General features: G+C 60.1%; 1 protein-coding gene across 1 annotated transcript in view; it reads left to right on the top strand.

The window, feature by feature from the left end:
• GAS6 (growth arrest specific 6) overlaps positions 1 to 27688 on the top strand; it is a 33704-nt gene extending 6016 nt beyond the window's left edge. Inside the window, exons 2-14 of the mRNA XM_077753944.1 lie at positions 5133 to 5157; positions 6649 to 6711; positions 12554 to 12676; positions 13267 to 13389; positions 15434 to 15556; positions 16200 to 16321; positions 16733 to 16851; positions 17087 to 17276; positions 18789 to 18953; positions 20398 to 20566; positions 23112 to 23284; positions 26248 to 26476; positions 27229 to 27688. Coding sequence (XP_077610070.1) covers positions 5133 to 5157; positions 6649 to 6711; positions 12554 to 12676; positions 13267 to 13389; positions 15434 to 15556; positions 16200 to 16321; positions 16733 to 16851; positions 17087 to 17276; positions 18789 to 18953; positions 20398 to 20566; positions 23112 to 23284; positions 26248 to 26476; positions 27229 to 27383 — 1779 coding nt within the window. The 3' untranslated portion in view covers positions 27384 to 27688. The remainder of the gene's footprint in view (positions 1 to 5132; positions 5158 to 6648; positions 6712 to 12553; positions 12677 to 13266; positions 13390 to 15433; positions 15557 to 16199; positions 16322 to 16732; positions 16852 to 17086; positions 17277 to 18788; positions 18954 to 20397; positions 20567 to 23111; positions 23285 to 26247; positions 26477 to 27228) is intronic.
• The last annotated feature ends 108 nt before the right edge of the window (positions 27689 to 27796 follow it).

The following is a 27796-nucleotide window of genomic DNA, read 5'->3' as shown; positions in this document are numbered from 1 at the left end:
GTCCATGTTTCCTTCGGTCTCACGGAGTGCTTAAACGGGCACTTGGTTTGGAGAATCTTAGAGGAGATGAATTTGGGAAGAAGACAGGAAAGAAGGATTTTGTGTGAACCACACCTAGAAAACACGCACAGACTGAGTGATGCTGGCCTGGGTCCTGCAGCCCGAGTGGTGCCCGCCGGAGGGGAATCTCTCCGGGCGCCGTGGGTGCAGTGAGGCCGTAGCTGTGAGTTCCTCCAGCTGCCAGAAGGCAAAAGCCTCATTAAGGACGAGGCTTAGTTGATGTGACTTGGACAGTTTTCCCTTAGAAGTCAAGTTTGCTAAGAAGACAGCATTAAGGCTGAAGGATTAGTCAATACTGTGGACCGTTTCTCAGGAAGGCACCTTGTGTTTATATCACGTAAATAAGCACTTACTGTGACACAGGAGTCACGGCCTGCTTTGCCTAATAGTGTAAGGATTTTTGGAAACAAAATTTCAGGCAGTTATTTATTAAAGGAAGTAAGAAATTCTCAACTGACTGTTTGAAAAGTAACTGCGGTTTGTTACACTGTGATGTGCGCCTCCTGCTGTGCTGTGTAAACTCGATAAAAGTGCCGGGAATTCCATGTTGATGTGTTTGCAAAGCAGTGTCCACACCCGTGAGCACGTTGTCCTCAGCCCTGCTGGCCGTGAGTCTCCCGTGAGCCCGCGCACGCGTCATGGGCAGGGGCTGAGGGCAGTCGCGCTGAAGGTGACAGCGACATCAGGGCTGTCCGGGTCCCCTGCTTCACCCCGTCCCTGCAGGGACAGCGCTGCTTGTGAGGAACTCAGAGAGTTAAAGTGGTTCAGATGCAAAGGTATGTATGAGCTGCCCGTCGCCAAGTTCTAGAACCTTCCCAGCTGCATGTGGTCCTTGTTTATAAGCCACGTGAGGGTGACTGTGCTCAGTTCACACTGTGAGCTCAGGTGGTGTTTCTGCCTTAATAATGTACATTTTGACCGACTGGGCTTGTGTGGTTTTTGACCATTTCGGAAGGCAGATTTGCTCTCAGAGTGTGGAGTTTGGTAGAAGCCCCACCGAGCCTCAGAGAAGGCCCCAGGGAAGGAGTGCCCGGGATGGCGTTTCAGCAGGCTGGGCTGGGCAGGNGGGGGGGGGGGGGGGGGGTGAGTGGCAGGTAGACAGCCTACAGGTGACCTCGCCCCCTGGGAGGGCGGGCAGCTCCCTGTTGCCCTTGACTTTTGCCACAGACCTTGTGTGGCAGGCCGGGGTCTCGGTGGTCAGCGCAGGGCAGAGGCTGCTGGAGGGTCCTGTCTATAAATGGGAATTCTCAAAGGTTTCACCAGCTGTCCTCTCCAGTGTGCCCTTCTTAGTGAAGGGGCCAGAGGGTGACAGTATCGTTAAGGTGCCGAGACGGAAGAGGTCGTCTCACGGATGCACTGTCCTGTGGTTTCAGAGCACATTGCTAGGCGTCACATTAGATGAAAGTGGACCAAGTCTGTTGTTGGGTTCAGGCCTTGAAGGTCGTTGGGCACAACTTCGTGTGTTTATGAACATGCGGGGAACAGGGCACGGGAGAATGGCGTCTGAGGGAAGCCTGGGTTGGTTGGAGCACCGACTCCGCTCCGGTGAGGACGTGCTGCCAGTGGGCTCTTGGCCGAGACCAGCACGCGGAGCCTCCTGGAACCAGGTGCTCCCCCTCAGGTGGGGCGTGCGCTCCACACACGGCCACTACGCTCATGAGCAGTGCCTCCTAGTAGTAGTGACAACTCAGTTGTTGAATCTTACATGCACCATGTCTCATCGCCTCTTCAGAGATTAGGGTCCTTGGAATGGATGGCAGAAGAAAAGCTTGGCAAATGGCAGTTAATCTAAGGATCTAAGTTTTAAAATGTATTGGCAGTTGGTAAGCTTGAGGAAACAATACTGATACTTCTGAGTTTGGAAGAGACAAGCTTAAAGCACTGATTTAGATATTTCTCCCAATGTGCTTAGCTACGTTATAAATAAAACCAACAATTCAATTGAGTTATTGTCCAACTCAGTGAAAATTGTAGGACTCTATGTTTGCCTGTTCATTCATTCATACACCTACCCCTCCATGCATTTTTCCTTTGACCCATCCATCCATCCGTCATCCATCCATCCATCCATCCATCCATCCATCCACTCTTCCATCCATCCATCCTCCAATCCATCTATCCATCTGTTGTCCATCCATCCATCCATCCATCCGTCATCCATCCATCCATCCATCTATCCATCCATCCGTCCGTCATCCATCCATCCATCCATCCATCCATCCACTCTTCCATCCATCCATCCTCCAATCCATCTATCCATCTGTCGTGCATCCATCCACCCTCTCTTCCATCCTCCCACCCACCCACCCATCCATTCACTCATTCTTCCATTCATCTATCATTCATTCACCTGTTTAGCAATGGCTCCTGAGGGCCTTCTGAGGGGTAGTCAGAACCAGGCCATGTATTGGGCATACACCTTCCTCTCTGGGATCTTCAGCTCACAGTTTAGTGGCCTGCAGTTTTGCAAACTTGTTTCTATCTTTACTGTTTAAGTAAAGCAGAAGCAAACTCCTGAGAAAAATGATTGCCAGATGACAAATGGGCTCATTTCCAGCCTGGGCGGTCCTGGCGCCCTGCCGGCTGGCCTGCCCACTCCCTGCCCCTGACCAGGTCGGCCCGCACGCGCCCCATGCTAGCCTTGCTCCTGTGTGGCCGAAAAGAAGGAGGGTGAGCTTGTAGGCAGCTGATCCCCGGTTCTGAATTTGGCCATCTGCACTGTGGCCTCTGCTCCGTGGATCCCTGTGGGGTGATGCCCAGGGGAGTCCACCCAGCTCCTGAGCCTCAGGCCACAGTTTATGTGTGGCCAACTCGTGGTGCCGGTGGGGCCAGCTCTGTGTTCTGTGTTCCGTGACCTTCTTTCATGGATTTCCATAGGTCTTCCTCTTTGGTCAGTACACTGAAGGACATTAGAAATGGCTCTTTCTCTTGGGAGAGTGCACAGTGAGCGGTTTTAAGTGTATCTGTCTCAGCTTTGCTGTTACTCGGAGTTAATCATCTCTGCCCTAGATTACCAGCCAAATTAGCACCCTGCCCACCCTGGCCGAATAAACCAAGCACCCAAATTAGGATAAATGGTCACCAGCTTAAGGTCCAGTGGTTTCAGAAACCACCTTCCCACAGGTGTGGTTAACTGGAGGGAGGGGTGCGTGGCTCTTCGGTCAGTGAGGCCTTCCCACAACAACACAATCACTATTTTTTTAAACAAATTTTTAATGTTTTTATTTTGAGAGACAGAGACAGAGAGCGAGCATGGCAGGGGCAGAGAGAGAGGGAGACACAGAATCCAAAGCAGGGTCCAGGCTCCCAGCTGTCAGCACAGCCCGATCCGGGGTTCAAACCCACGGACCGTGAGATCATGACCTGAGCCGAAGTCGGATGCTTAACCGACTGAGCCACCCAGGCGCTCCAACAATCACTATTAAACCATGACACAGAACTAGCAACAGTCATGGTTTTGGAAAACATAATACAGCTTTCTGGAAACATACAGAACAGCTTTCCTGTGGCAATGCCACGGTTTGTGACAATCAGGCACTCTGCTCCCAGACCCTCTGGTCTCCAATCCCTTCATAGTCTGATTCTCGGTTTCCTGAGTGGACACATCATGCATCCTAAATATTTTCCTTCAGAGCCCGAGCCCTTCCCTGTGTGACAAAGTCTGTGGCCTTTGCTGTCCCTCGTAACCTGGCAGATGTCACTGCCTGCTTGCCCTGAGCTCCGGGGGCTTCATCAGAGCACGCCTGGTCTCGCTGGCCTTTCCTGTTTGGGAGTTGCCAGTCCATGACTAAAAGCAGCACAGAGAAGTGAAACCAGGCTGTCAGGGGCCTCTGGATGCTGGTGGGGAAGGGTGTCCCCACCCAGGCTGTGTGGCTCTGCCCGTCAGACCTGACCTCTGTCACACCTGCCTACATGTCACCTTCACAACCGTCACACAAGCTGAAATAACAAACTTGCTCTGACCATTTCTTTTCTTTTAAAGGAGTTAAGAACTTTCTAGGCCACGTCTTTATCAGAACGTGACTTTCTGAAGGGCGTCTTAGCAAAGTTCTGTAAACAGGCTGTGATGTAAACATCGAGGAAAGGGGAGGTGAGGTGCCAGCCCAGGGCGTAAGGCCAGCTAACGTGTGGGCAGCCTGTCACTGCCAATGACACGCCAGCTCCTGTCCACGTGGTTTTGGGTCACAGCGTGCTGTCGGGAGCCCAACCTGGCTTCCTAACCCTTGGCCAAACACCACAACCCATCGTGAGCCTCGCTCTCCCCCTCTCTGATAACGGGGCTAACTGGAAAGACATTGGAGTGGTTGTGAGGGTCGGATGGAAGGACTCCATCACAGAACCTGCAGGGGACACCCCGCATCGGTGGCTGCCGCCGCCTGGTAACTTGGTCCCATCAAGGGGGCATCTAGGGTCAAGCCACTCCGTGATCGACCCCCAGTGGGAGATGACAGTGGATGGGCGGGGCCAAGGCGCTGGGGACAGTCCCAGCTGCTCTCTGCTGCTAAGACAGGGCAGGTGGTCCTGGTATTTGGCAGACGGTGTGTTCGGTGCAGACCTCTTGATTTGTATTCATGGATGGAAAGACCCTCGCTCACACCCTGCACACACCCTGCACACCTCACCCAGCACCAGTTGCTTTTACAAAAGCAGTGAATGCAAATCAGCGCCCTGTGCGGGTGGCCCTGTGGGGTCTGCACGCCTCTAGGAGGGGCCCCGCGCCAGCGAGGGTCTAGACCAACTTCCTTAAATGACATCACTGCTGCTTACAGAAGGCCCCGGCGCGTCAGCGGTGTTGCGGACCTCATTCTGCTGAGGCCCAGGCCGCACCCTCCCACTTCCTTCCTCACGCCATGGTCTTCGAGGTGGAAAGTGGCTTTCTGGGTGGTTCTGCCCTGCTGTCACTGAGCCAGCTGTGGAGAATTCCCCGCCCTCCCCACGCACCTGCCTCCGCAAGTGCCTGTCTGCGGCCCCTGGGAGGAAGCGAGCCCCCCCGCGCCAGCTGCTGTGCGCCCTGGGTGGGGAGCGCGGACCATGCCAGTAAACTGTTGCCCCTTCTTTTTCTTTTTCCGCAGGACTATTTTTATCCAAGATACTTAGGTAAGTTCACGTCACTGCTTCTGTAGTTGTCGTAAAGGAACAGAGGGGGACATGTGTCACCTGTCAGAGACAGCTGTGCAGCTTCTCCTGGAGCGGAGGTTGCTTTAATCACACGGTGAGCTCAGGACTCTCAGCGCACGCGGGCGCAGCGCCTGCTCGTGTCTTTCACGCCACAATGACCGTGTCAGCCTCAGTCCAGTGCCATTGTTTGCAAACCGCTTCTCTGCTCTGACTCCACTAGCTTGCTGTTGGGGAATGTGGAAGATCAGTGAGTCTCGGACTTTGTGGCCTCAGGGTGGCTGCACTCCTGAAACTATTGAAAACGCCAGGGAGCTTTTGTTCATGTGAGCTACTGTAGTTGATATTTGCCATGTTCTTAATCAGAACTGAGCACAGTAAAAAATATTTTCATTTGATCTGAACAAGAGCAACGTACAGGCAGGTGCTCCTGGCCACCGAGCAGGGGTGTCACTGGGCACAGTGGCCCCTGGAAAGCTCCCCAGTGCACTTGGGACAGAAAATAGGAAGACACATGAAAGCCAAGTCTATCCTGGACCGTCAGAAAGAGGCCCGGACTTCTCCAAGAACCAGTCCTTTAATTAATGTGGCTTTAAGGTTTTTTAAGATGTATATCACATACAATGATAGAGATCTATTCCAGGGTCTTCCTTTTTAATTTTGGTAAATTTTCTGTTGGCCTTACATCCTCTTAGCACATACTTCTCTGGGTCTGTACCTGGCGACAAGCACATGGACCCTAGTTGGCCCCGAGAAGCCCAGGAACCTGCCCACATCCAGGCTCCCTGTCGGCCTCCACAGGCCTCGCTCCTGAGTCCTAGGGGTCTGTTTCCAGGGGTGGAGGGTGACCAGCTGGCCCCGGGGGCCCTCCGGGTTGCCCGGGCCCCGGTCCTAGGGTGTGACAAAGCACCAGGAGCCTACTGAAGGACCAGAACTTGCCCAACAGCTGTTCTGCACAAGTTCCAGTGTCTAGTCACCTCCACCAGCTCCCGCGTGAACACTGGCCTGCCAGATGGCTGGGGGACGGGGACACTCGAATCATGACTTTCAAATTAAGGGTCCGACGGGGGTTCCGTTGGAGACCAACTTGAATTTGAGGCTTCCCTCTCCGACCGTGGTCAGAAAACTCACTGAATGTTACTGCCGATCCTTGGGTGCCATTGCAGAGGGAGAGGCTGCAGACAGACCTTTGGACACAGGGTTCTGCCTTTCTGGTGGAGGCGTTTCCTCGTTTGCCACTGTTGAAATGATTTGTGATAACAAAAGCTTAACTGTATTATTGCTGGAGCACCTGGGAAACTTGAATAATCTTTTCCAGCGTGTCTCAGAGACAACAGACTAGTTCTGAGGTCTGTCCTGTCTTCCAGGACCCGAGGTCTGTCCTGTCTCCCATGACCTGGGGTCTGTCCCGTCTCCCATGAGGTCTGTCCGTCTCCTGGGACGTGAATGACGTGCTTTCCATCTCTCTTGCAGACTGCATTACTAAACATGGATCTCCGTACACCAAGAGCCCAGCTTTCGTTGCCTGCGTACAGAGTAAGTCTGCTTCATTCCTGTCTCCCTCAAAGCCAGACGGGTTTGGGTAACTTCAGGCTTTGCTGTGGTTTTCAGGGGACCTTGATGAGTCCCATTATCTTAAGGAGCTGCAGCCCTGGCCTGAGCTCTGCTCCTTTTCCACTGAACTTTCCCTTTGAAGCAAACGACGTTCGGTGTTTTTAAATAAGCAAGCAGTGCATGCAGTGTGAGGTCTCAGCCTTTCCCAGGTGTGAGGAGCAGGTGTGTTGTCCCTGGCTGTGTGCCCTGGTCAACCAGTTAGGCTCCCGGAGGCCACAGTTACCAGTTCTGAGAATATTCTGGGGCCCATAACCACATATGCACAGTCTCTCTGTTTTGCACAAATGCTAGCTTACCACACGGGCGTGCTGACCTCTGCCCCATATGCAGCTCAGCGTGCGCGCGTGCGCGCACACACACACACACACACACACATTCACGGCAACACTGGCTTGGGTAGGTAGCATTCACCATGAACTGGGGGCTTCTAGGCTGTTTCCCGTTTCTTATTAGTACAAACAGATCTCGCTCACATCTGACGGGGTCTGTAGGTCAGAGTCCCCAGGTGGGGCCGCAATACCAGGCCCACTGTCGTTTCTCGTTCCGATGCTTGTGGGCTCTGATTACAGAGCAGCCAGCAGGCACGAGCAGGGGCCCATCCGCTTGTCTCTGCTGAGCTGACACAGGTTTTTAACTTCTGGTGTCTTACGGTATAAACAGCAAAGAGTGATGCCCAGTCTTGCTATTTATGTTTTTCTCACTGCATCAAGCTGAGCTTTATGTGTTAGCCGTTTACACTAATTTATCCTCAGCTCATCGTGCATCTTTTGTATTCTTATTAACGTTATGTAAGTGAGCATACAGTAAAACTGACTTCTCGCCGGGTGAGGGACGCTGTGGCCACCTCCGCTGAACGGACGCTGGGCCTGGCTCGGCTCTGAGTGGCTCGCGGGGCAAGCTGGCTGGTTGCCCCTAAGCCAGGCGTCCATGTGTGTTGACTGTGTGTGCTGGGAGCCAGGCTCTGGGCGCACAGCCCCTGATGCAGAGCAGGGCTCTTCCTGCTCCTGATGCCAGGCTGCCGTTCCCCGGGGAGCCCAGAAGGCAGGGGAGGACTCGGAGCTGCTCACGGCCTGGTGTGTGGTGCTGCTGCGTCTGGCCACCCACCTGTCTGTGTGCCGGCCAAGGGCCTTGCCTCTCTTGCCTGGCCTTGTAACAGGCGCAAGCCCCCGTCCCAAGGAGTACAAGAAATGATTGATTTAACTCAGGAAGGGGAGGGGAGGGTGGCAAGGCTGTGTGGCCCCCACTCCCCTCTGACCCTAGGGCAACCTCACAATAGCAGGTGCAGAGCAGACTGAGACTTGTCATTTTGGGCAGAAGCGCCTGTTAGGGTGGCCAAAACCCATGCCCATGCATCATGGGCAACCGGGAGCAAGCCCCCTCGCTCAGCCTTGCTGGGGTCAGCCTGTGACCTCGGCCTCCCAGGGGTCAGCCCGTGACTTTAGCCTCCCAGGGGTCAGCCCGTGACCTCAGCCTCCCGGGAGTCGGCCACCTCCCAAGGATCAGCCTTTGACCTCGGACTCCCAGGGGTCAGCCACCTCCCGGGGGTTAGCCATGACCTCAGCCTCCTAGGGTCAGCCTATGACCTTGGCCTCCAGGGGGTCAACCCGTGACCTTGGCCTCCTAGGGTCAGCCCGTGACCCCAGATCCCTGGGGTTAGCCCATGACCTTGGCCTTTCAGGGGTCAGTCTGTGACCTCAGCCTCCCTGGGGTCAGCCCATGACCTCAGCCTCTCCAAGGGCTGATGACTTCACTGGGGCCTTAGCAGATTGGAGAGAGGGGTTCATTGCAGTTTTAGCTTCATGTCATTTTGGCTTTTTGTTTTTAGCAATTCTTCTTATTGTCAATGTGCTAAACCAATTTTTTAAATTGTGTCTCCAAATTGATTAGATTGCTTTCTTTTTTTAATGTTTATTTTTATTTTTGAAAGAGACAGCGTGTGAGTAGGGAAGGGGCAGAGAGAGAGGGAGACACAGAATCCGAGGCAGTTTCCAGGCTCTGAGCTGTCAGCACAGAGCCCCTCCCGAGGCTTGAACTCGGGAGCGGCGAGATCGTGACCTGAGCCAAAGTTGGACGCTCAGCCGACTGAAACCCCTAGTTGCCCCCATAGATGTTTTAATTTCTGGGTTTTAGATTGTCCTTTTCTGGAGATTATAAAGTTACCTAGTTATTCATGCCTCCTGACACAGTGTGAAGGTCAGGGTTTTCCAGAGAGCAGCACCCAACTGCGTTTATTTAAAGTCACTGAGTCCTGGGCCATGTTGTGCCACATGTGAGATTTCGTGGCCTTCAAGGGACTTGAATTGTTTGAACAGCAAAGATGCATTCTGAATGGGCTTGAGACTCCGTGCTCTGCTGGCGGCTGGGGGGAGGTAGGAAGGGGGAGTCCTGAGCTGGCACCGGAGGCCAGATCGCATGCAGTGGCGGCAGGCTATACGCCCCCCACGCCCAGTCCCTCTGGCCTGTGCGCCTGGGTCAAGTACATCGCCCTCCATGGGTGCATGACTACATGCCATCTGCCCTTAATTTTCCAAAGTCTGAGGCGCCCTGCAAATGCAGTGCACCCTTCCTGGGGTGTGCATGAAGACAGCTGGGGACAAGGACCCGAGGCCTGTCCCTCGGGAAGGACACGTGCCCTGCCCACCCCCCATCCCCCACCCCACGCATCCCCAGAGTGGCGCCTGCAGGCCTCAGCACCTGCCACACAGTTCAGGCAGCTTGCAGCTGTTTTCATGGTTCTCTCCCGACAGCCAGCTTATTTGGTGGTCGCGAGGTGGCATAGCCGAGTGCTTGACTGTCTGTTATTGTTAAAATCAAAGCAACATCCTCCAAGAGCCCACCTCTCAGTTTGCCAGGTGCCCACGTCCAGCCCCGCTGCACCCCGGGCCTGGGGCTTTCTTGCCACTGACGTCTCCGCCTTCCACTCACAAACCTCGATGTGCCCACCGTGTGTGATGTGCCCTTTGGGCACAGTGGGGCCTGCACTGGACACATGTCCTCCAGCTTGTAACTTGTTATTACCTTCACATTTGGAGAATGGGGAGGCAAAGCAGCAGAGGAAGGCACCCTGTAGAGGGAACTTCACGTGTCTGCTCAGAGCAGCCCGGCTGCGCGGGGGCGGGGTGAACCCCACATCCTCAGCAGCTCTGGCCACTCGAGGAGGTGGGTGCTCTGGGTGCCCGCGGAGGCTTCCCCTCACCTGTGCTCTCAGGCATGCTCCCTAGATTCTGCAGGCATTTGCCGGGCCTCTGCCGAGTGTCGGACCCTCCCTCCTTCCTTCTGTCCTGGGGACGAACTTCCCGACGGGGCAGCACATGCAGCTGCGCTGGGGGTCATGTGGGAACCCGTCTCCACCCTTGAGTGTGGAGCCCTGAGGCATTTTTATTAAAGGGGGTTTAGCATTCTAGGCAACTCCAGAGTTAGCCAGCCCTCATATCAAATGTGTACTTCTGAAATAACTGAATCTTGAACCAAATACGTCAAGTGGAGACGCACACCATCTCCCCGCCCTCCGTCCCTCAGGGGCCCCTCTGGGCTTGTGCTGTGAGCAGGCGGCCCAGGCCCCCGCACACGACCCCGCCTGCTCTCTCTGCCATCTCTGGGGCTGGCGCTGGGCCCTGGCCTCCCTGGCCCTCCTGCACCCTCCCCCGCAGGCGGCATGGGGTGTGCAGGGCCAACCTGCCGGCTCCCGGGGGCTGTGGACATGCTGTTCCCGGCCCCGTTTCCTCATTCCTGGACCCAATTCCTACTTGCTTACGGGTAGAAGGCACTTACCTTCCCTGCCAAAAACAACTGTGCAAGTGTCACAAAGCATTCGGGGATCCTGTCTTTGGTCAACACTTGACAGTGAGCGTGGCAGGGGCCACAGGAGCGACCCGCTGCCAGACGCCGAAGTGGGGCCCCGGTGACAAGGTCACAGACCTGCATGGGACACAGGGACACACCACAGCGGGGTCTCAGGTCCTGCCAACGAGGGCCGATGGGAGGCCCAGATGGGCTGGGGGCCACTCGAGTCCCGGGCCGGTGAGGCAGAATTCACCGCTGTCCCCAAACCTGGCGTTGGGCTGGGAATGTCAGTCATTTCAAGAAAGAAGTGANCATGCTGTCTCTCTCTCTCTCCTAGAAATAAATAAAAAACATTAAAAAAATTTAAAAAAAAAAAAAGAAAGAAGTGATAAACGGTGGTGAGTGCCCCCCTGGCCAGCCCCCCAGCAGGAAGGGCAGCTGAGCTCTTGGCTTTTCCCTGTTGGCTCAGGCAGAGAGGAAGCCGGAGAGCCCGGGAGTTGGTGTGTGTAACGGGCTTCTCCATAAATAAAGAGAAGTGGATGCCTGGGCGGCTCTGTCGGTTAAGCCTCCGACTTCAGCTCAGGTCATGATTTCATGGTTTGTGGGTTTGAGCCCCATGCAGGCTCTGTGCTGGTAGCTCAGAGCCTGGAGCCTGCTTCGAATTCTGTGTCTCCCTCCCTCGCTCTCTGCCTCTCCCCAACTAGTGCTCTGTCTCTGTCTTTCAAAAGTAAATAAATGTTAAAAATATATATATATGTATACACACACACACACACACACACACACAGTGATTGACGTAATTAGAGAGCTGTGGGACACATGGCCCTGGGAGAGGTGACACTGTCACCTGCCCTCCCCTGCCTGGCCAGACCTTCACCCGGGCCTGGGAACGTTTGTCAGCTGGCTGGCCTGGAGGCCACAGTCTGCAGCGCCGCCAGGGACACAGTCCAGAGCAGCAGGGTTTTGTCACAATTGTCCATGCAGCTGAAGGACACCTGCCTGAGGGACAGCGAGTTTGCTGCGGGCACTCTGGGCTTCTCCCCCGACCCGCAGCCCTGGTCCTGGGTTTGGACCTCAGCCACGGGCCCGGTGCTGTCCCCAAGGCCGGAAGAGGCACATGTCCATGCTGGGAGAGGGGAGAGGAACGGGGACTGGCAGAGTCCCAGGGAGGGGAAGGCTGGCCATGGTTTGTTGAGGAACCAAGACAAGAGCTGAGCCACCCAAGGGCTGCGGGGCCGGGAATCTCCTGGGCCTGTTGTGTCCGGGTGCGGCAGAGGTTGGCCCAGGCCCTGGTGCGGAAATTCCCCGGAGACTCCGGGCCGGGGCCCCTCCCGAAGGGCACCTGCACCCAGGTGGGCCCTGCAGCGATGGTGCCTTGGAGCTGCACTCAGCGGCCTGTGAGAAGTTGCTCACACACCGAGTCCTTGGAAGGCGCTCCACGGGACAGTCTCAACTAGCCCCTAAAGCAAGTGGAAACTGACTCGGTGACTGAAAGCCGTGGCCGGCAGACCGCCCCCCGAGCAGGGGAGTCCAAGTAAGCCTGGCTGGCACCCCTCTGGGAGGGCCAAGGCAGCCTGGGCCTGGGCAGTCCCACATCTGGCCAGGCGGTGCGGGGGGTGCTCCTGTGGCCGCCAAACTCTGTGGGGAGTGTGTTGGGGTCTGAGTGGACAGAGTGCCTGGCCACGGACGGTGGAGATGTTGGCCGGGATGGGAGTTCCTCATGTGACCCTTTGGGTCAGCCAGGGGTCTGTGGGCCTGCTTCCTGGGAGGCCGGGGGTCCTCTTCCGCAGCCCCTGGCCCAGTGGGCAGGTGGCCACTCCCTACAGGCGGACCCAGATCTCCCTGGAACGGACGAGGGCCCGGCCGGCTGCTCCATGACCATCCTCCTGCCCAGAGCTCGGGTCCATGCCTCTAGTCTGGGCCTGACCCCTGGCTGCTCCCTCCCCACTGAACATTCTCTCCTTCCTTTCTCTTGACACAGACCTGCCTGACCAGTGCACCCCAAACCCCTGCAACAAGGAGGGGACCCAAGTCTGCCAAGACCTCATGGGCAACTTCTATTGCCAGTGCAGAGCTGGCTGGGGTGGGCGGCTCTGTGACAGAGGTGAGGCCCTCTCTGTGCCCCCACCCCTTCCCGGGGACATGCAGGGGGTGTTCCTTCCAGCCGAACCAGGAGCCCTCTGGCCCCAGGTACCTGGCCCCTCACTGGCTGGCCTCCCTCTGGCTCAGAGGAAGAAGGAGAGGAGGGGCAGGCATGCCCCTCGGCCCCTCACGTCTCCAGGGAGCACGGGGAGGCCCTGCCTTCACCTCCAAGGATGGGGCGCTGTCCAACTTGAGAAGCTGTGGGTGCTGGTGTAGGCCTGGCTCAGGCAGGACTGGGAGAAGAGCCAATGTAGGGCCACCCCTGGGGACCCTGGAGTAGGGTCTTGTCCATCCTTCCTGTCTGCAGTTTTGGGGGGTCAGCAGAGAAGCTGCAGGAAAAACCCCTGTGACCCGGTGACCTCGAGGGCCCCTTCACTGCTGGGCCAAGCCACCCAGGGGCCCTGCCCTTCTCTGGTGCCCACTCCCAGAGGTCACCGCCCTCGGCCCAGCGGGTTCTCCCTGTGGAGAGGGGCGTGCAGATGCCACTGCAGGCGCCCAGCGGGTCGTGCATCACCTCGGCGTGCCCCCAGCCTCTGTCTGTCCTGTGCCCAGATGTCAATGAGTGCAGCCAGCAGAACGGGGGCTGCAACCAAATATGCCTCAACAAGCCCGGCAGCTTCTACTGCGCCTGCTACAGCGGCTACGCGCTCTCCGCAGACGGCAGGACCTGCCAAGGTAACGCCCATGCCCAGCCCCTCCCTCGCCTCCCTGCGCCCCCCTGCGCTCCTCCCCTGTCTGTGCAGTTGCCAAATTGCCAGAGTCAGCCCGATGTCAGATTGCTGAAGCTGGCGGTCAAGTCCGCTGCTCTTCCAGAGGCTGCAAGCTCGGGAGAGGCAGGAAGAGGCGGAGGGGCGGGGGCGGAGCCGNNCGGGGCGGGCCTGGGCAGGGGCGCGGCCACCCCCTCTGGCCCCGGGGCGGCCCCTGTCCACGCCCACCCTTGCTGCCCTCTGGCAGAGGCCTGGGGCCCCCTGCAAGCTGTGGCCGGCCTACTGCACGACAGGGGCGCTCCACTTCACAAGGGCGGCTCTCTCCCTCCCGCTCAGACCAGCTGAGGTCCCTGGGAATCTGGGACGCTTCTTTTCAGTGCTCGCTTGCCCCGGAACAGGGTGGAGGTGCTGAGGGAGAAGCAGCCTCCGGGGGGAGGGCCCCGCGGTGGCTGGTGCACCTGTAGCTGTCGAGGCCAAGGGGCGGGGTTCTCAGTGCCGTCCGGGGATGTCCTGCGTTAGCTTCCTTCCTCGGAAGTCCCTGGGCAGGGTCTCCCTCCCACCCACTCCCCAAGTCTTTGATGTATGCGGACTCTGGGGGTCCCGGAGACTCCCTGCACCCTAGCTTCCTCCAGAGCGTCGTGCAGGACAGGGGACGGGGCTCCACCTGCTGGGTCAGCGGCTGCCAGGTGCTCTCCTCATCGCGACCGAGACCAGCATGATGGCAGGCACCCCACCTCCGCTGCCAGGTTTCGGGGTGTGCCTGCCGAGACCCGCCCACACATACCTTCCTCTCTCTTGGCCATCACTATTTCTTTGGGGACCTTGGAGCCCCCAGATGCAGGCAAGGGAGGCTGTGGGGAATGGAAGCCTTGTCCCTGTGGTGTGGAAGGACCCAGAGTTTCCATCCTGTCCTCCTCGGTCAGAACCCGAGATGCTGGGAAGGAGGGAGTGGGGTCGCTGCGCCTGCTTCAGGGGCCCCCCCAGGCCTCTCCATCATCCGTCCTTGGCTGCAGGGAGGATCCCCAGCCTGCACAGCTGGGAGGTGGGCCAAGGGCCCCTCAGGGGGAGAGTGAGCAGCACCTGTTTGGGTCCTTGGCCTCTTGGCCGCAGCGCACGCAGTATGGTTGGGCGGGGCCCCTCTGTGCCCTGGGCTCGGTGCCAACGCCACACGCTGTCCACTCTCCCAGTCACCGTGCTCTGTGACCGACGTCAGACGGTGGCATCTCCCACAGGCAGAGTGTCCAGGAGGGGGTGCAGGGAGGAGGCCTGAGGCTGGAGCTCGGCTGTCTCCGGGCCCAGCCCCGCCCACCGTACTGCCAGAGGCGCTGTGGGAGAGGCCAGCAAGGGGGCAGGCGGCCACCCGGGCGAGAGGGATCTGCAGCTTTGCCCGCTGTTTCCCATGGGACGGCTGGCCTGGGAAGCACTGGTGTGAGCCCTGCCGCGAAGCTGCCGTGGGCCCCGGGCCCCCCGCCCCCGGCCCTTCCGCCATCACAGGCCCTGCAGGGGCTGCGCACGCCGTGCAGCCCAGGTCACGAGCTTCTGTGGAGCAGTGACGGCCGGCAGAGGCCGTGGGGTGTCCCTGCGGTTTTCTTGCCGTCGCCGTAGGGCCTCACGGCCAAATTCCGAGAGCATCCTATGCGGGGCGGCCGAGCGCGCGCGCGGTGCAGGACGGGCAGTGCGCTCCCGGCTGCGCCCGGCACGCCCCACGTACCAGGGGGAGCCGGGTCCCCACGGTGCGGGGCGTGTGGCTTCCGGTGCGGACCCGGCGTGTGCTGCGTGGTTTCCCGTGCGGACCCGGGGTTAGGCCTTGGCCTTCCGGTGCTGCGCTGCGCAGAGCCCTGTCCGGTGTGCAGGTCGCCGGGCGGAAACGCCCCCCGGGGCCCTTGCCGAGCCTGGGGCTGTGGAGGGGGGGGCTGGGAGGAGGGGCGGGGGGCCTCGGCGGCCTGGGGGCCGGGCCGCGTACCTGCCCGTGCCTCGGAAACGCGCGGGCCCAGCTTGCGGCTCTCCTGCAGACGTTGACGAGTGTGTGCACGGAAAGGCCTGCGGGGAGGCCCACTGCAGGAACCTGCCCGGCTCCTACTCCTGCCTCTGTGACGACGGCTACGCGTTCAGCTCCCAGGAGAAGGCCTGCCGAGGTACGTCTTCCAGCTGCCCACCCGCACCAGGCAGACGCACACGTGCACGAGTACGCACGCGGTACCCCGTGTGTGCTTGTGTACACGCGAGCGTTTGTGCATCCATGCGTACTCGGCACGTACAACGTGCACACACGCACAGTACCCCACACTCCTACCCGTGAGCCTGTGTGTGCACGCCCACACATACACACACGCGCATGCAGTCCACACGTGCGTCCACGGCTGCTCAGCCTCTTCTCCGACCTGCCACGGGCCCTGTGCCTGGGGCTGCTGTAGCGGCCGGATTTCGTGTGACAACCAGCTCCAGCTGCTGTGCGTGGACGGCACAGAGAGGACGTTCCCGGTTAACGGTCTTCCTGCCCGGGGCCCTGGCGGCTCCTCCCACCTTCTGAGACCCTTCCGTGTGCCCGCAGGGTGTCCCTGTGGCCCCTCAAGCAGCCCCGGGGTGCCTGTCGACGGCAGCTGGCCCTTCAAAGCTGGATGTGCTCTGTGCGCTGACCGCTAGCTTGTTCCAACCCCTCCTGAGATCTGTCGAGACGAACTACCGGCGCAGGCGGGGGGTGGGCTCCTCCGCCGCCGAGAGCACGCCGCGTGTGTCATCAGACAGGTGAGGCTTGCCCGTCTCCCTTGTGGCCGGCAGATGTGGACGAGTGTGCGGAGGGGCGCTGTGAGCAGGCCTGCGTCAACTTCCCAGGGGGATACACGTGCCACTGTGACGGACGTGGGGGCCTGAAGCTGTCCCCGGACATGAACACCTGCGAGGTAGGGCCCTGGGGCAGCCGCCCACTTCGGGAAGACAGTTCACAGTGAGAAGGGCTGGTGACCCAGGGCAGGGGTGATGCGGGATGGGGGCATGTCTGTCCCGTGCATGAAACCCCCCGCGGCGGCTCTCTACCTGCGGCCGACCACGCGGCCCGCACCCAGAGCTCGCGCTGCCGGTCCTGCGCAGTGCACGTGCAGTCAGAGCCTCCGGACTGGGGGTGCACGCCCACACCCGCTGGTCCCGCTCTAACAGAATCTCAGGGTTTGGAGAGGCCCGTGTGCCACCTGCTTACACACCTGGGTGGCAGAGCAGCTGAGGAGAGGTTGACCTGCGACCTGACAGGCCCCGCGTGGCTGGGAGGGGTGTAACTGGGCGAGTACCATCTGATGCTCTTCACATCCGTTTCACAGGACATTTTGCCCTGCGTGCCTTTCAATGTTGCCAAAAGTGTGAAGTCCTTGTACCTGGGCCGCATGTTCAGCGGGACACCCGTGATCAGACTGCGCTTCAAAAGGCTGCAGCCCACCAGGTGGGAGGCGGCTGGCGGCGCCCCACGGTCCTGGCACAGCCATGGCGGCCGGGTGCCCTGTCCCAGCCTTTGGGTCGGCGTGGATGCCCGCCACTGCGGGGCCTGCTTCCAGCGCTGGGGAGAGTCCTGGGGTGCCTGCTTACCTGCCCCCCCACGACGGGCTGGGTCTTGCAGGGTGGCAGATCGTGAGCCACCGGCCTGTGTGTCACCTGCTGTTCCTCACGCTGCCACTCAGGCTGCTTGCCGAATTCGACTTCAGGACCTTTGACCCTGAGGGGGTTCTCTTCTTTGCTGGAGGCCGTCAAGACAGCACCTGGATCGTGCTGGGCCTGCGGGCCGGCCGGCTGGAACTGCAGCTCCGCTACCGTGGTGTTGGCCGTGTCACCAGTAGCGGGCCTGTCATCAACCACGGCATGTGGCAGACGGTGAGTGTGGCCACCACTGCCGCCTGGCGGATGGGGCTCCTGGGGAAGGTGTGCTTTGGCACCCGACAGTGAGCACCGCACACCACGGTGTGGGCCCCGCCCTTGGGAACTTTACACTTGGTGGGCCATTCCACCCGGACATCTGGCTATGTCCCTGAGACCATTTTGTCACAGCAGCTCCTGGGGGTGCCAGGAGCTGCCTGTCACTCTGCAGCGCACAGGACTCCCCACCCGAGAAAGCTGTCCAGGTTCAAATGTCGGTGGCGCTGAGGCTGGGGGCCCTGGGCTGAGGCCTGGTGCGACTCCCACCCAAGCGTCCACAGCACCTCGGACCTGTACCCTTCCTGCACAAGCCCAGGTGCTGAGACGTGGGCTCCTCCCTCTGGAGCAGGTCCTGACGGCCCAGAGCCCCGGGGATGACTGTCCCAGCACCGCCCTGTCCTGCATCCCCGTGCCCAGAGCGGCCTGATAGCAGAGCCCTTCCTGGAGTTGAGAGACCCCTGGTAGGAAGGGGGGGGTCTCAGCAACGAGCACCTGGAAGGGCTCAGTTAGAGGGGGGCTGTCTGAGCAGAGACACTGGGACGTTTGCTAAGCCGTCCGCCCTGTTAGGTCAGGCCCGCTGCCTCCTCCCCGGAGCAGCAGGAGGGGCGCCGGCAGCAAAACTCAGACAAGACAGTGGAACCCGAGGGAGGGACGCAGCCTCCATCAGGGCCTGGGGAGCCACGCGCTCCTGGCTGGCAGCCTGGCCCCTGCCGTCGAGGGGTGTGGGGGGTCCCGGGTGGGCTGGGCAGTGCCCAGGTAAGAAAGCTGGTGCGCATGTGACCAGCGACCAGTGACTGGCACAGCCGCCCCTGCCCAGGGCATGACCTGGCCACTCAAGGTGGAGTCGGCTCAGTCGCCCCTCCGTTCTCCCCCTCCTGACCTCCTGCCCCTACAGCCCCCCTCACAGACCCCATGTTCTTCTGACCACACTGACCCTGTTTCCTACTTTAACCAAAAAGGGAATTGATGGACTTCTGGAGGGTTAGGAGAACACGGTGTAGAGAGAGATCTTTAAGTTCTCCGTACAGAAAGGAGGAAAGAACGGAAACTTCTGGAGTGGATGTGAATTCACAAGCCCGTATGGCATCCAGTCTGTGCAAGACACCTAATTACCTGCTGGGATTTAGAAACATGCCCCTCCCCCCGCATTGATTGGGGGGCGGCCTGCTGGTGGGAGAAGCAAAGCATCAAAACAGTGATGTCAGGAGGGGTTCCTGCTCCCGGGAGGCAGCTCCTGGCGGGGCTTAGAGAGGCGCCAGGACTGGGCAGGAGACGTGGCCCGAGGGGCTTCGCTTGGGGGAGGAGGACTGAAGGGAGGAGCCCGGGCTGGGGCGCAGGGGGCCTGCAGCCTCACCCCTGCTGCAGGGAGGGTGCGCTGGCACGCGGGGACAGGGAGGTGTGCAGGGGCCCCTGGGGCTGGGGCTCCTATGGGAAGGTGCACCCCACCTCTCTAGCACTGGTTTTCTTCAGATCTCTGTGGAGGAGCTGGACCGGAATCTGGTCATCAAGGTGAACAAGGATGCTGTGATGAAGATCGCGGTGGCTGGGGATCTGTTTCAGCAGGACAGAGGGCTGTACCATCTGAACCTGACCGTGGGGGGCATCCCCTTCAAGGAGAAAGACCTGGTCCAGCCTGTAAGTACCGTCATCAGTCCGGTCGGAGCCTGGGACCCACCAGGACAGGCGAGCCCTCGATCTGCTGGGTTAGCGCCCACCGGGCTTTGGCGGTGGCTTCCCAGAAGTTAGCAAGCAACTGTGTGCAGCCTCTCCCTGCGGGAGTTGCTTGAATTTTCATCTAAAGCGATGATAAAGATGCCTATTTTGTGTGAAAAATAGAACACAATGAAATTATCTTTTTTTTTAAATTTTTTTAAATGTTTAATTATTTTTGAGACAGAGCATGAGCTGGGGAGGGGCAGAGAGAGAGGGAGACACAGAATCTGAAGCAGCTCCAGGCTATGAGCCGTCAGCACAGAGCCTGACATGGGGCTCGAACTCACGAACTGTGAGATCATGACCTGAGCCGAAGTCGAATGCTTACCTGAGTGAGCCACCCAGGTGCCCCTGAAATTATCTTTTAACAAAAAGAAAAGCTAAGGGGAGCCTGGATGGCTTAGCTGGTTAAGCATCCAACTTTTGCTCAGGTCACGATCTCACAGTTTGTGGGTTCGAGCCCCATGTCGGGCTCTGTGCTGACGGCTCAGAGCCTGGAGCCTGCTTCAGATTCTGTGTCTCCTTCTCTCTCTGCCCCTCTGCCTCTCACGCTCTGTCTCTCTCTCTCTTTCTCTCTCTCTCAAAAATAAATGAACATTAAAAATATTTTTTAATTTAAAAAAGAACAGTCAACTTTTTTGACAATTTCTAAGAACGTTTGGGTTGCTAAGCCTGCTGGGACTTCCACGGGGAGAAGGACGTAAGGAGAGGTCGGTACCAGCCACTCCCCCTGCACCACAGCCCATACCCTGGTCAGTATGTCCCCGTCACCCAGTGTGTGGACGTCAGTGGCCAGGTCCTCGACACTGTGATCGTGATTCCCACACAAACGGGGGATTCCCCTGGCGGGGGTGTCTTGCCGTGACCTCTGGCATCAGTCTCCATTCCAGGGACTCCCACAGTTGCTGTTTATACCTTCTCATTTTAGAGATACGGGCGGGGGTGACCCGATTTGCTCTAAACCGTGTAGCATGGCGTTGGCCCCCGGACTCCGAGTTCCGTAGGTGCCACTGTGCACACATCACCTCGCATCCTCCAGGGGCGCCCAGCTCTGCTCTGGGAATGAGTGCGCGACCACAGAAGGGGCCGTCAGTGCGTGACGCCCATCTTACCTTGGGTGGCAGGAGGGCCCGCTGGGGGTGCTGGGCTTCCTGCGAGGAGTCCTCTTGTCCGGCGTGGAGCCCTTTAGGCAGATAAGTCGTCTTCACCAGTAGGACTTGTCCATCTCGAGGCCGGTTTCCCCGCACCTGAGCCCAGAGGGCGTCCCGGCCCTCTGACCGGGTGGCGCCAGCCACGCGGGCCCTCGTCATGGCATCCGGGAGCCTCTGTGGTGCCGGGAAGCCACCGGACTTCTGTGTCTTCCCAGATGAACCCCCGTCTGGATGGCTGCATGAGGGGCTGGAACTGGCTGAGTGGTGAGGACACCACCATCCAGGAGACCGTGAAAGCGAACTCCAAGATGCAGTGCTTCTCCGTGACGGAGAGAGGGTCCTTCTACCCCGGGACCGGCGTTGCCTTCTACAGCCTCGATTACAGTAAGTGCCGGCTCCCGGGCTGGGCCTCCGGACAGCACACAGCGAGAGACCACGAGAGCCGCAGGGCAGCCAGTGAGGGGGGCGGGCAGACGGGAGAGGAGGGCCCCCCTGCTGGGGCCAGGGCAGCTGGGGGCGGGCAGGTGGGGGGTGTGGAGGGCCTGAGAGGGGGCTCGCGGAAGCTTCTCGGCTCCATGCTGGCAGAGCAGCCACGGGGAACATGCCTGACGCTGCGGTCAGAGCCTCGTGCAGAGCGGACGGGGGCCGCACCCTGAAGTCGCAGGGGCCGTCTCGGGGCCCCGGGAGCTCGAGTGCCTGAGGAGGGACAAGCAGCCGGGAGATCAGCACCGCCAGCGTGGGGGGCCACACAGGACCCTGCGTGTCTTAAAACACAGTGCAACAAATAATCCACTCGTGCTGATAGAGGAACAGTCACGGAAACGTGGACTGGGACCTGACGTTCAAATCGTGCACGTCCTCGATCGCCAGCTGGTGGGAAAAGAGCTCAGGGCACCGGCGCGGGTCAGTGGTGACCGCTGAGCAGTTGCGGTGTTTGGTGCTGGGCCTGAGGGACTTTCCCTCCGCTCTCCCTTACTTCGGTTTAAAACTAACCTTGCTTCCCGAGCCCATGCCGCCTGGAGCCTTAAACTGTTCACTGCGCCCAGAGAATCAGGAGAGCCAGGGACCGGGCCCAGGAAAACGCACACGGCCGTTGGCGGGTTCGCGGGCCCAGGTGCCCCCTGCACAGCCCACGTCTGGTGGCTTCACGGGTGCCTCCCTGGTCCCGGCCGGCTCTGCGGTCCAGGCAGCCCCTCCCCAGGGCCTGGCTCTGCCCTGCCTCTCTCCACGGGGTGCCTGCAGCCCCTCTTCCCAGATGGCGGGCTGGTTACGTTATGCTCGCCTCTCCCGCCCCCTGCCACAGAGCCCAGCACCACACGGGCCCCCCGGCTCAAAGGCCACGGGGTCCACTCCCCGTCCATAGTGAGGTAGACTGTCTGCTCAGGACCTAGGACCACCCCGCACTTTGTGTCTTTGCTTTCACTGTCAAAAGTGCTAGGTATTTCGGAGAAAAGAACCAGCCAGCACAACACGTAGGTTATTCCTTTAGTCCCATTGTTAAACAGGAAGATCTAGAACGTCGTCATGACGTTCAGGGTAGAATCTGTACCGTAAAGCATTTCATTACTTTTTTCCAAGCGTCACAGACGTTTTTCTGTGTCGTAACACAGGCCTCACAGGTAGTGCAGACCCGTGCACACCGCGGTCTGCTCACGGTCCACACGGACTGCAGGCCTCGCAGGGAGTGTGGGCGCCCCTACCCCTGCACGCCGCGGTCTGCTCACCATCCACGCAGCCTTGTTCGAGGAGTCACTTCTGTGATAGCAAAGACCAAATGGTATTTAGAACCCAACGCATCTGTGATAAACCTCGGACGGTCGCATCTCAGAGCACAGAGAAGCCTCCCTGGGAAGTCACAGACTCTGCACTGAGCCGCCGTTTGGGGCGGGAGACCTTCCTCCCTGAGGCTTCTTGGCACAGCCTTGGCCGCCGTGCCTCGGAAGATTCCGTCGGGGGAAGACTCAGGGCCAGGAAACACTCCTCTCTTCCATCAAGAATAAAGGTGAAACTTGGCCACCGGGAAGATCGCTGGTTTTCATTTTTGTTTTTTGGCTGCTTTTTCCAGTTCTGCACCCATTCGATTCAGTGAGCGATTATCAGGAACTGACTATAATGAACCCCACTTAGGGTCGGGGACCGACAGATGATTTGCGGTGCTCACAGTCCAGTGGAAGCAGCCAGGAGCCCAGGCCATGGGCCACCATGGCGCCAGCCGGCCTGTGGCGAGGACGCCCGAGCTCCGACGGCTATGGACCCCGCCGTGGTGTCGGCTGCCTGCATGGGCTCCTTCATCAGGACCTCGAAATCTTCTGAGACAAAGGCGCTCACGGCCACGGAGCAGAGGCCGCTTCAAGTGTAGGGAGATGTGGCATCACACTTGCTCTCGCACAACCACCGTCCAGCCCTTTCTACTGAAATGTGGGCTCTGCAACTGTCCGTGCAGGCCACGTGGGGACGTTCGACACGTCTTTCACGCAGGTGCCGTGAGTTGTCTCTGCACACACGTATCACACGTATGGCATCACATATGCCATGTATACAAAAGGCATCGAAGTGAGGAGCCGCTCCCCTGAGGCAGTGCAATGGCAGAAAGGCTTCGCCTCGCACGCGAAGCCGTGTGGTCTGTGGGAATGGCACTCGGTGCAGCTTCCGTATTAAGGTCTTCCAGGCACTTGCAACCTTGTCAAACCGCCCGAGGGACACAGGTGAGGTGAGGGGGATTGAGGCCGGGCGCTCCAGCCTGTCCCGGGAGGGGAAGCAGGGCTGCCAGGTGGGGCAGGAGCCATCACGGCCAGCGAGGACGCGGCTGTCCTTGGGGGCCCGGGGCCCGGGTCAGGAGCCCCCCGTGGGGACAGCTCTCCGCCACCACCCCCACTCACCACGGCCCGCCCTGCCTGGACGGCCTGCTGATGTGCCGCCCTCACCGCAGCTCGGACATCCGCGGCCGTCGGCACCGAAGCAACCTGGGAGATAGAGGTCGTGGCTCAGATCCGCCCCGCCGCCGACACCGGGGTGCTGCTTGCGCTGGTGGCCGGCGACCACGTGGTCGCCCTCTCTGTGGCCCTGGTCGACTACCACTCCACCAAGAAGCTCAAGAAGCAGGTACCCCCCGCTGCCACTCCAGGCCACCCTCCTGGGCGGGAGCCCCCACCCCTGTCTTGGGAAGCCATGCCCAGTCACGTGGCCCTCACGAGTCCAACGGCCACATGGCCGGGGATACTGTTGACCTGAGGTCACCCGACACAACCTGTGGTCAGAGCTGTGTGGGCCTCGGCCAGGAGCCGTTGTGCAGCCGTGCGGCTTCCTGCCAGACACTCGGCTGACTTGGCGGTTTAGAACGATGCGCATCAGTCACTCATGCTAGTGACTGCCTCACTAACCAGTTCAGGCTTCTGGTTTCTCTTGAACACTCACGCGTGCAGGCCGAGCCCCGGGCAGCCGCCCCGCCACACCTGGCCCCTCAGACTCGCCACGCGGGCCCCGCCGTGCCCCAGGGAACAGCAAAGGGGCTGCAGGAGGAGCTTTTATTCTCTTGTCTCTACCCAAAGGCGGGGGAGGGGGTGCCCGGCCAACCAGGAGGGTGCGTGCGCACCCAGCCCGCCTGCCCCCCAGCGGCGGTCCAGCCCCGGGCTCCCAGGACTGGGCAGTGGCAGGGCCACATCCAGACCCACCACTGCTGAGCCCCGGTCCACACGCTGTGTGGACCTCCTTCCCCGGCCTGCCTGCAGACAGTCTGGCGCTCCCACACGGTAGCGCTCACCATCCGGGTGCAGAGGGTGCGAGACACCAGGCCAGGCTGTGCCATCACAGTGTGTTTCGCTCCCTGCGGTGGGAGCGTGTTTCTGTTCCACGTTTCCAGAGCGTGTGTTTCTGTTCCATGCTGTCAGTGTGTTTCTGCTTCCTGCTGCTGGAACACGTCTGTCCCCGGCTGTCACACCGTGCTTCTGTCCCCGGCTGTCACACCGTGTCTCTGTCCCCGGCTGTCACACTGTGCTTCTGTCCCCGGCTGTCACACTGTGTCTCTGTCCCCGGCTGTCACACTGTGCGTCTGTCCCCGGCTGTCACACTGTGTCTCTGTCCCCGGCTGTCACACTGTGTCTCTGTCCCCGGCTGTCACACCGTGCGTCTGTCCCCGGCTGTCACACCGTGTGTCTGTCCCCGGCTGTCACACCGTGTCTCTGTCCCCGGCTGTCACACCGTGCGTCTGTCCCCGGCTGTCACACTGTGTCTCTGTCCCCGGCTGTCACACTGTGCTTCTGTCCCCGACTGTCACACTGTCTCTGTCCCCGGCTGTCACACCGTGCGTCTGTCCCCGGCTGTCACACCGTGCTTCTGTCCCCGGCTGTCACACTGTGTCTCTGTCCCCGACTGTCACACTGTGTCTCTGTCCCCGGCTGTCACACTGTGCGTCTGTCCCCGGCTGTCACACTGTGTCTCTGTCCCCGGCTGTCACACTGTGTCTCTGTCCCCGGCTCTCACACTGTGCTTCTGTCCCCGGCTGTCACACTGTGTCTCTGTCCCCGGCTGTCACACTGTGTCTCTGTCCCCGGCTGTCACACTGTGCTTCTGTCCCCGGCTGTCACACTGTGTCTCTGTCCCCGGCTGTCACACCGTGTCTCTGTCCCCGGCTCTCACACCGTGCTTCTGTCCCCGGCTGTCACACCGTGCTTCTGTCCCCGGCTCTCACACCGTGTCTCTGTCCCCGGCTCTCACACTGTGCTTCTGTCCCCGGTTGTCACACTGTGTCTCTGTCCCCGGCTGTCACACTGTGCGTCTGTCCCCGGCTGTCACACCGTGCCTCTGTCCCCGGCTGTCACACCGTGCCTCTGTCCCCGGCTGTCACACCGTGCCTCTGTCCCCGGCTGTCACACCGTGCCTCTGTCCCCGGCTGTCACACCGTGCCTCTGTCCCCGGCTGTCACACCGTGCCTCTGTCCCCGGCTGTCACACCGTGCCTCTGTCCCCGGCTGTCACACCGTGCCTCTGTCCCCGGCTGTCACACCGTGCCTCTGTCCCCGGCTGTCACACCGTGCCTCTGTCCCCGGCTGTCACACCGTGCCTCTGTCCCCGGCTGTCACACCGTGCCTCTGTCCCCGGCTGTCACACCGTGCCTCTGTCCCCGGCTGTCACACTGTGCGTCTGTCCCCGGCTGTCACACTGTGTTTCTGTCCCCGGCTGTCACACTGTATGTCTGTCCCCGGCCGTCACACTGTGCTTCTGTTCTCGGCTGTCACACTGTGTCTCTGTCCCTGACTCTCACACCGTGCTTCTGTCCCCGGCTGTCACGCCGTGCTTCTGTCCCCGACTGTCACGCCGTGCGTCTGTCCCCGGCTGTCACGCTGTGCGTCTGTCCCCGGCTGTCACGCTGTGCTTCTGTCCCCGGCTGTCACGCTGTGTCTCTGTCCCCGGCTGTCACGCTGTGTCTCTGTCCCCGGCTCTCACGCTGTGCTTCTGTCCCCGGCTGTCACATTGTGCTTCTGTCCCCGGCTGTCACACTGTGTCTCTGTCCCTGGCTGTCACACTGTGCGTCTGTCCCCGGCTGTCACACTGTGTCTCTGTCCCCGGCTGTCACACTGTGCTTCTGTCCCCACTGTCACACTGTGTTTCTGTCCCCGGCTGTCACACTGTGTCTCTGTCCCCGGTCATTGGAGGCTGTGCTGCTTGGTGACAGCACCCCACATGCCTGGGCCAGCTGCCTCCTGGGATGTTTGCACTTCCCACCCCATCCCTCCCACTGCTGTGCTGTGGCCTGCGGGCAGTGTCACGTCGAGCAAGTGGTCACCCCCACTTCGGATCATGGCCACACTGATGGCACTTCTGCTTGGATGACTGAGGGGTGTGGAGCCCTGACCCCTGGCCAGGGATGGTGCTGTTCTCGTGTGGTCTCTGCCTCAGTCGGAGGGCTGTCGTGGCCCCCCTTCCCAACTTTACACGTGTGGAAAACTGAGTCCTGCACCAGTGCGCTGCAGAATGCAGGCTGCAGAGACCCCACCCCCACCCCCCAGGGCTCAGGCGCCGGGAGAAGGGACGCAAGGCCCACCTGCTCAGGTGTGCGTCTCCCCGCAGCTGGTCGTCCTGGCTGTGGAGGGAGTCACCCTGGCCCTGATGGAGATCAAGGTCTGTGACGGCCAGGAGCACCGAGTGGCCGTCTCCGTGCGGAAGGGTGAGGCCACCCTGGAGGTGGACGGCACCAGGGGACAGAGCGAAGTGACTGCCGCAGGGCTGCAGGAGAGCTTGGCCGTGCTCGGGAGGCACCTGCAGTCCTCTGTGCTCACCTTCGTAGGCGGACTTCCAGGTAGGGCCCGTGGGGCTGCGCATTCAGGGAGGGGCGCTTGGGGGGGGGGGCTCTGGGGGGTGCTTGGGGAANGGGGGGGGGCTTGGGGTGGGTGAGCTCAGGGAGGGGGCTCAGGGAGGGACTCTCTGGGAGGAGCACTCAGAGAGGACGCTCTGGGAGGGGCGCTCTGGTGGGGGGTGCTTGGGAAGGTGGGCTCAGGGAGAGGCACCTGCAGACTGGGGTCCCAGTCCTGACCAGGTGGAGTGTGGTGGCCATGGCCATGAGCCAAGTGATCAGGGTGAAGTGGCAGAAAAGCGGTGGAAAGGCTGACGCGAGCCCTCCACGCGCCCCACGGCCCAGTGCAGGCCCCCACTTGCTGCAGAACGCAGGATTCCTGCCTTGGCCAGCGGACACACACTCCATTTAGTTTTAACAAACAAGCCTTTGAAGAGGTTGGGCTGGGGGCCCCACAGCGGGAGTGACTCATTTGGGCCAAGAAGGAGATAACATTGATTTGACAGATAGGGCTGATCGCGCGCACGTCCTGGGGACCTGGCCGGGCACTCAGTGGTGCCTGTGGGCACGTGGCCCAGCTGGTGCTGTTCTGGACAGAAAGGAATCCGTGCCCTTGAGGACAAAAGGGCAGGACGGAGAGGGGCCCAGGGCGCCAGGGAGCAGCGTGGTGGGGACGTGCAGGGTGGGCGGCCCAGTCTCCAGATGGACGGGGTGGCCCTCCCGCTAAGACGCTGCTTGTTCTTTCCCCACTGGCCCAGACGTGCCTGTGACCTCAGCGCCAGTCACGGCCTTCTACCGCGGCTGCATGACACTGGAGGTCAACCAGCAGGCGCTGGACCTGGACGAGGCCGCCTACAAGCACAGTGACATCACGTCACACTCCTGCCCCCCAGTCGAACAGGCCGGCCCCTAGAGCAGCAGGAAGAAAGAAGGCCGCGGGGGCCCCGCCCACCCGCCTGCGTGAGCACCTCTGGGCCCCGCACCCCTGCAGGCCGTTTCCTCTGAGACTCTTTGCCTTGTAACATACGTGTAAATAGTTGAGGGGACTGATGTTAGCCACCCGAAGCCGCAGCCCCAGCCCCAAAGCCTCGCAGCAGGGTGGGAGGCTGGCGCCCACCGGAGCAGACCCAGGGAAATAATTCTGTTATTTTTATTACCGAATGCTTCTTTCTGGCCTAAAGATATGGACAAATAAACTATCCACAGAACCGTTTCTAACTGTGCTGCGAGCTCTGGTCTTCACTCATTCATGCCCGGCAGCCGGTGTCAGCGGCACAGCCTCACCCCCATGCACCCTCCCTGCCACCCTTCACCCCGCTCCTGGCT

The sequence above is a fragment of the Crocuta crocuta genome, unplaced genomic scaffold, assembly GCF_008692635.1.
Source record: "Crocuta crocuta isolate KB4526 unplaced genomic scaffold, BGI_CrCroc_1.0 scaffold31, whole genome shotgun sequence".
Taxonomy (NCBI): domain Eukaryota; kingdom Metazoa; phylum Chordata; class Mammalia; order Carnivora; family Hyaenidae; genus Crocuta; species Crocuta crocuta.
Note: the sequence above shows the minus strand (reverse complement) of the source record. Positions and strands in the feature narration are given on the sequence as shown.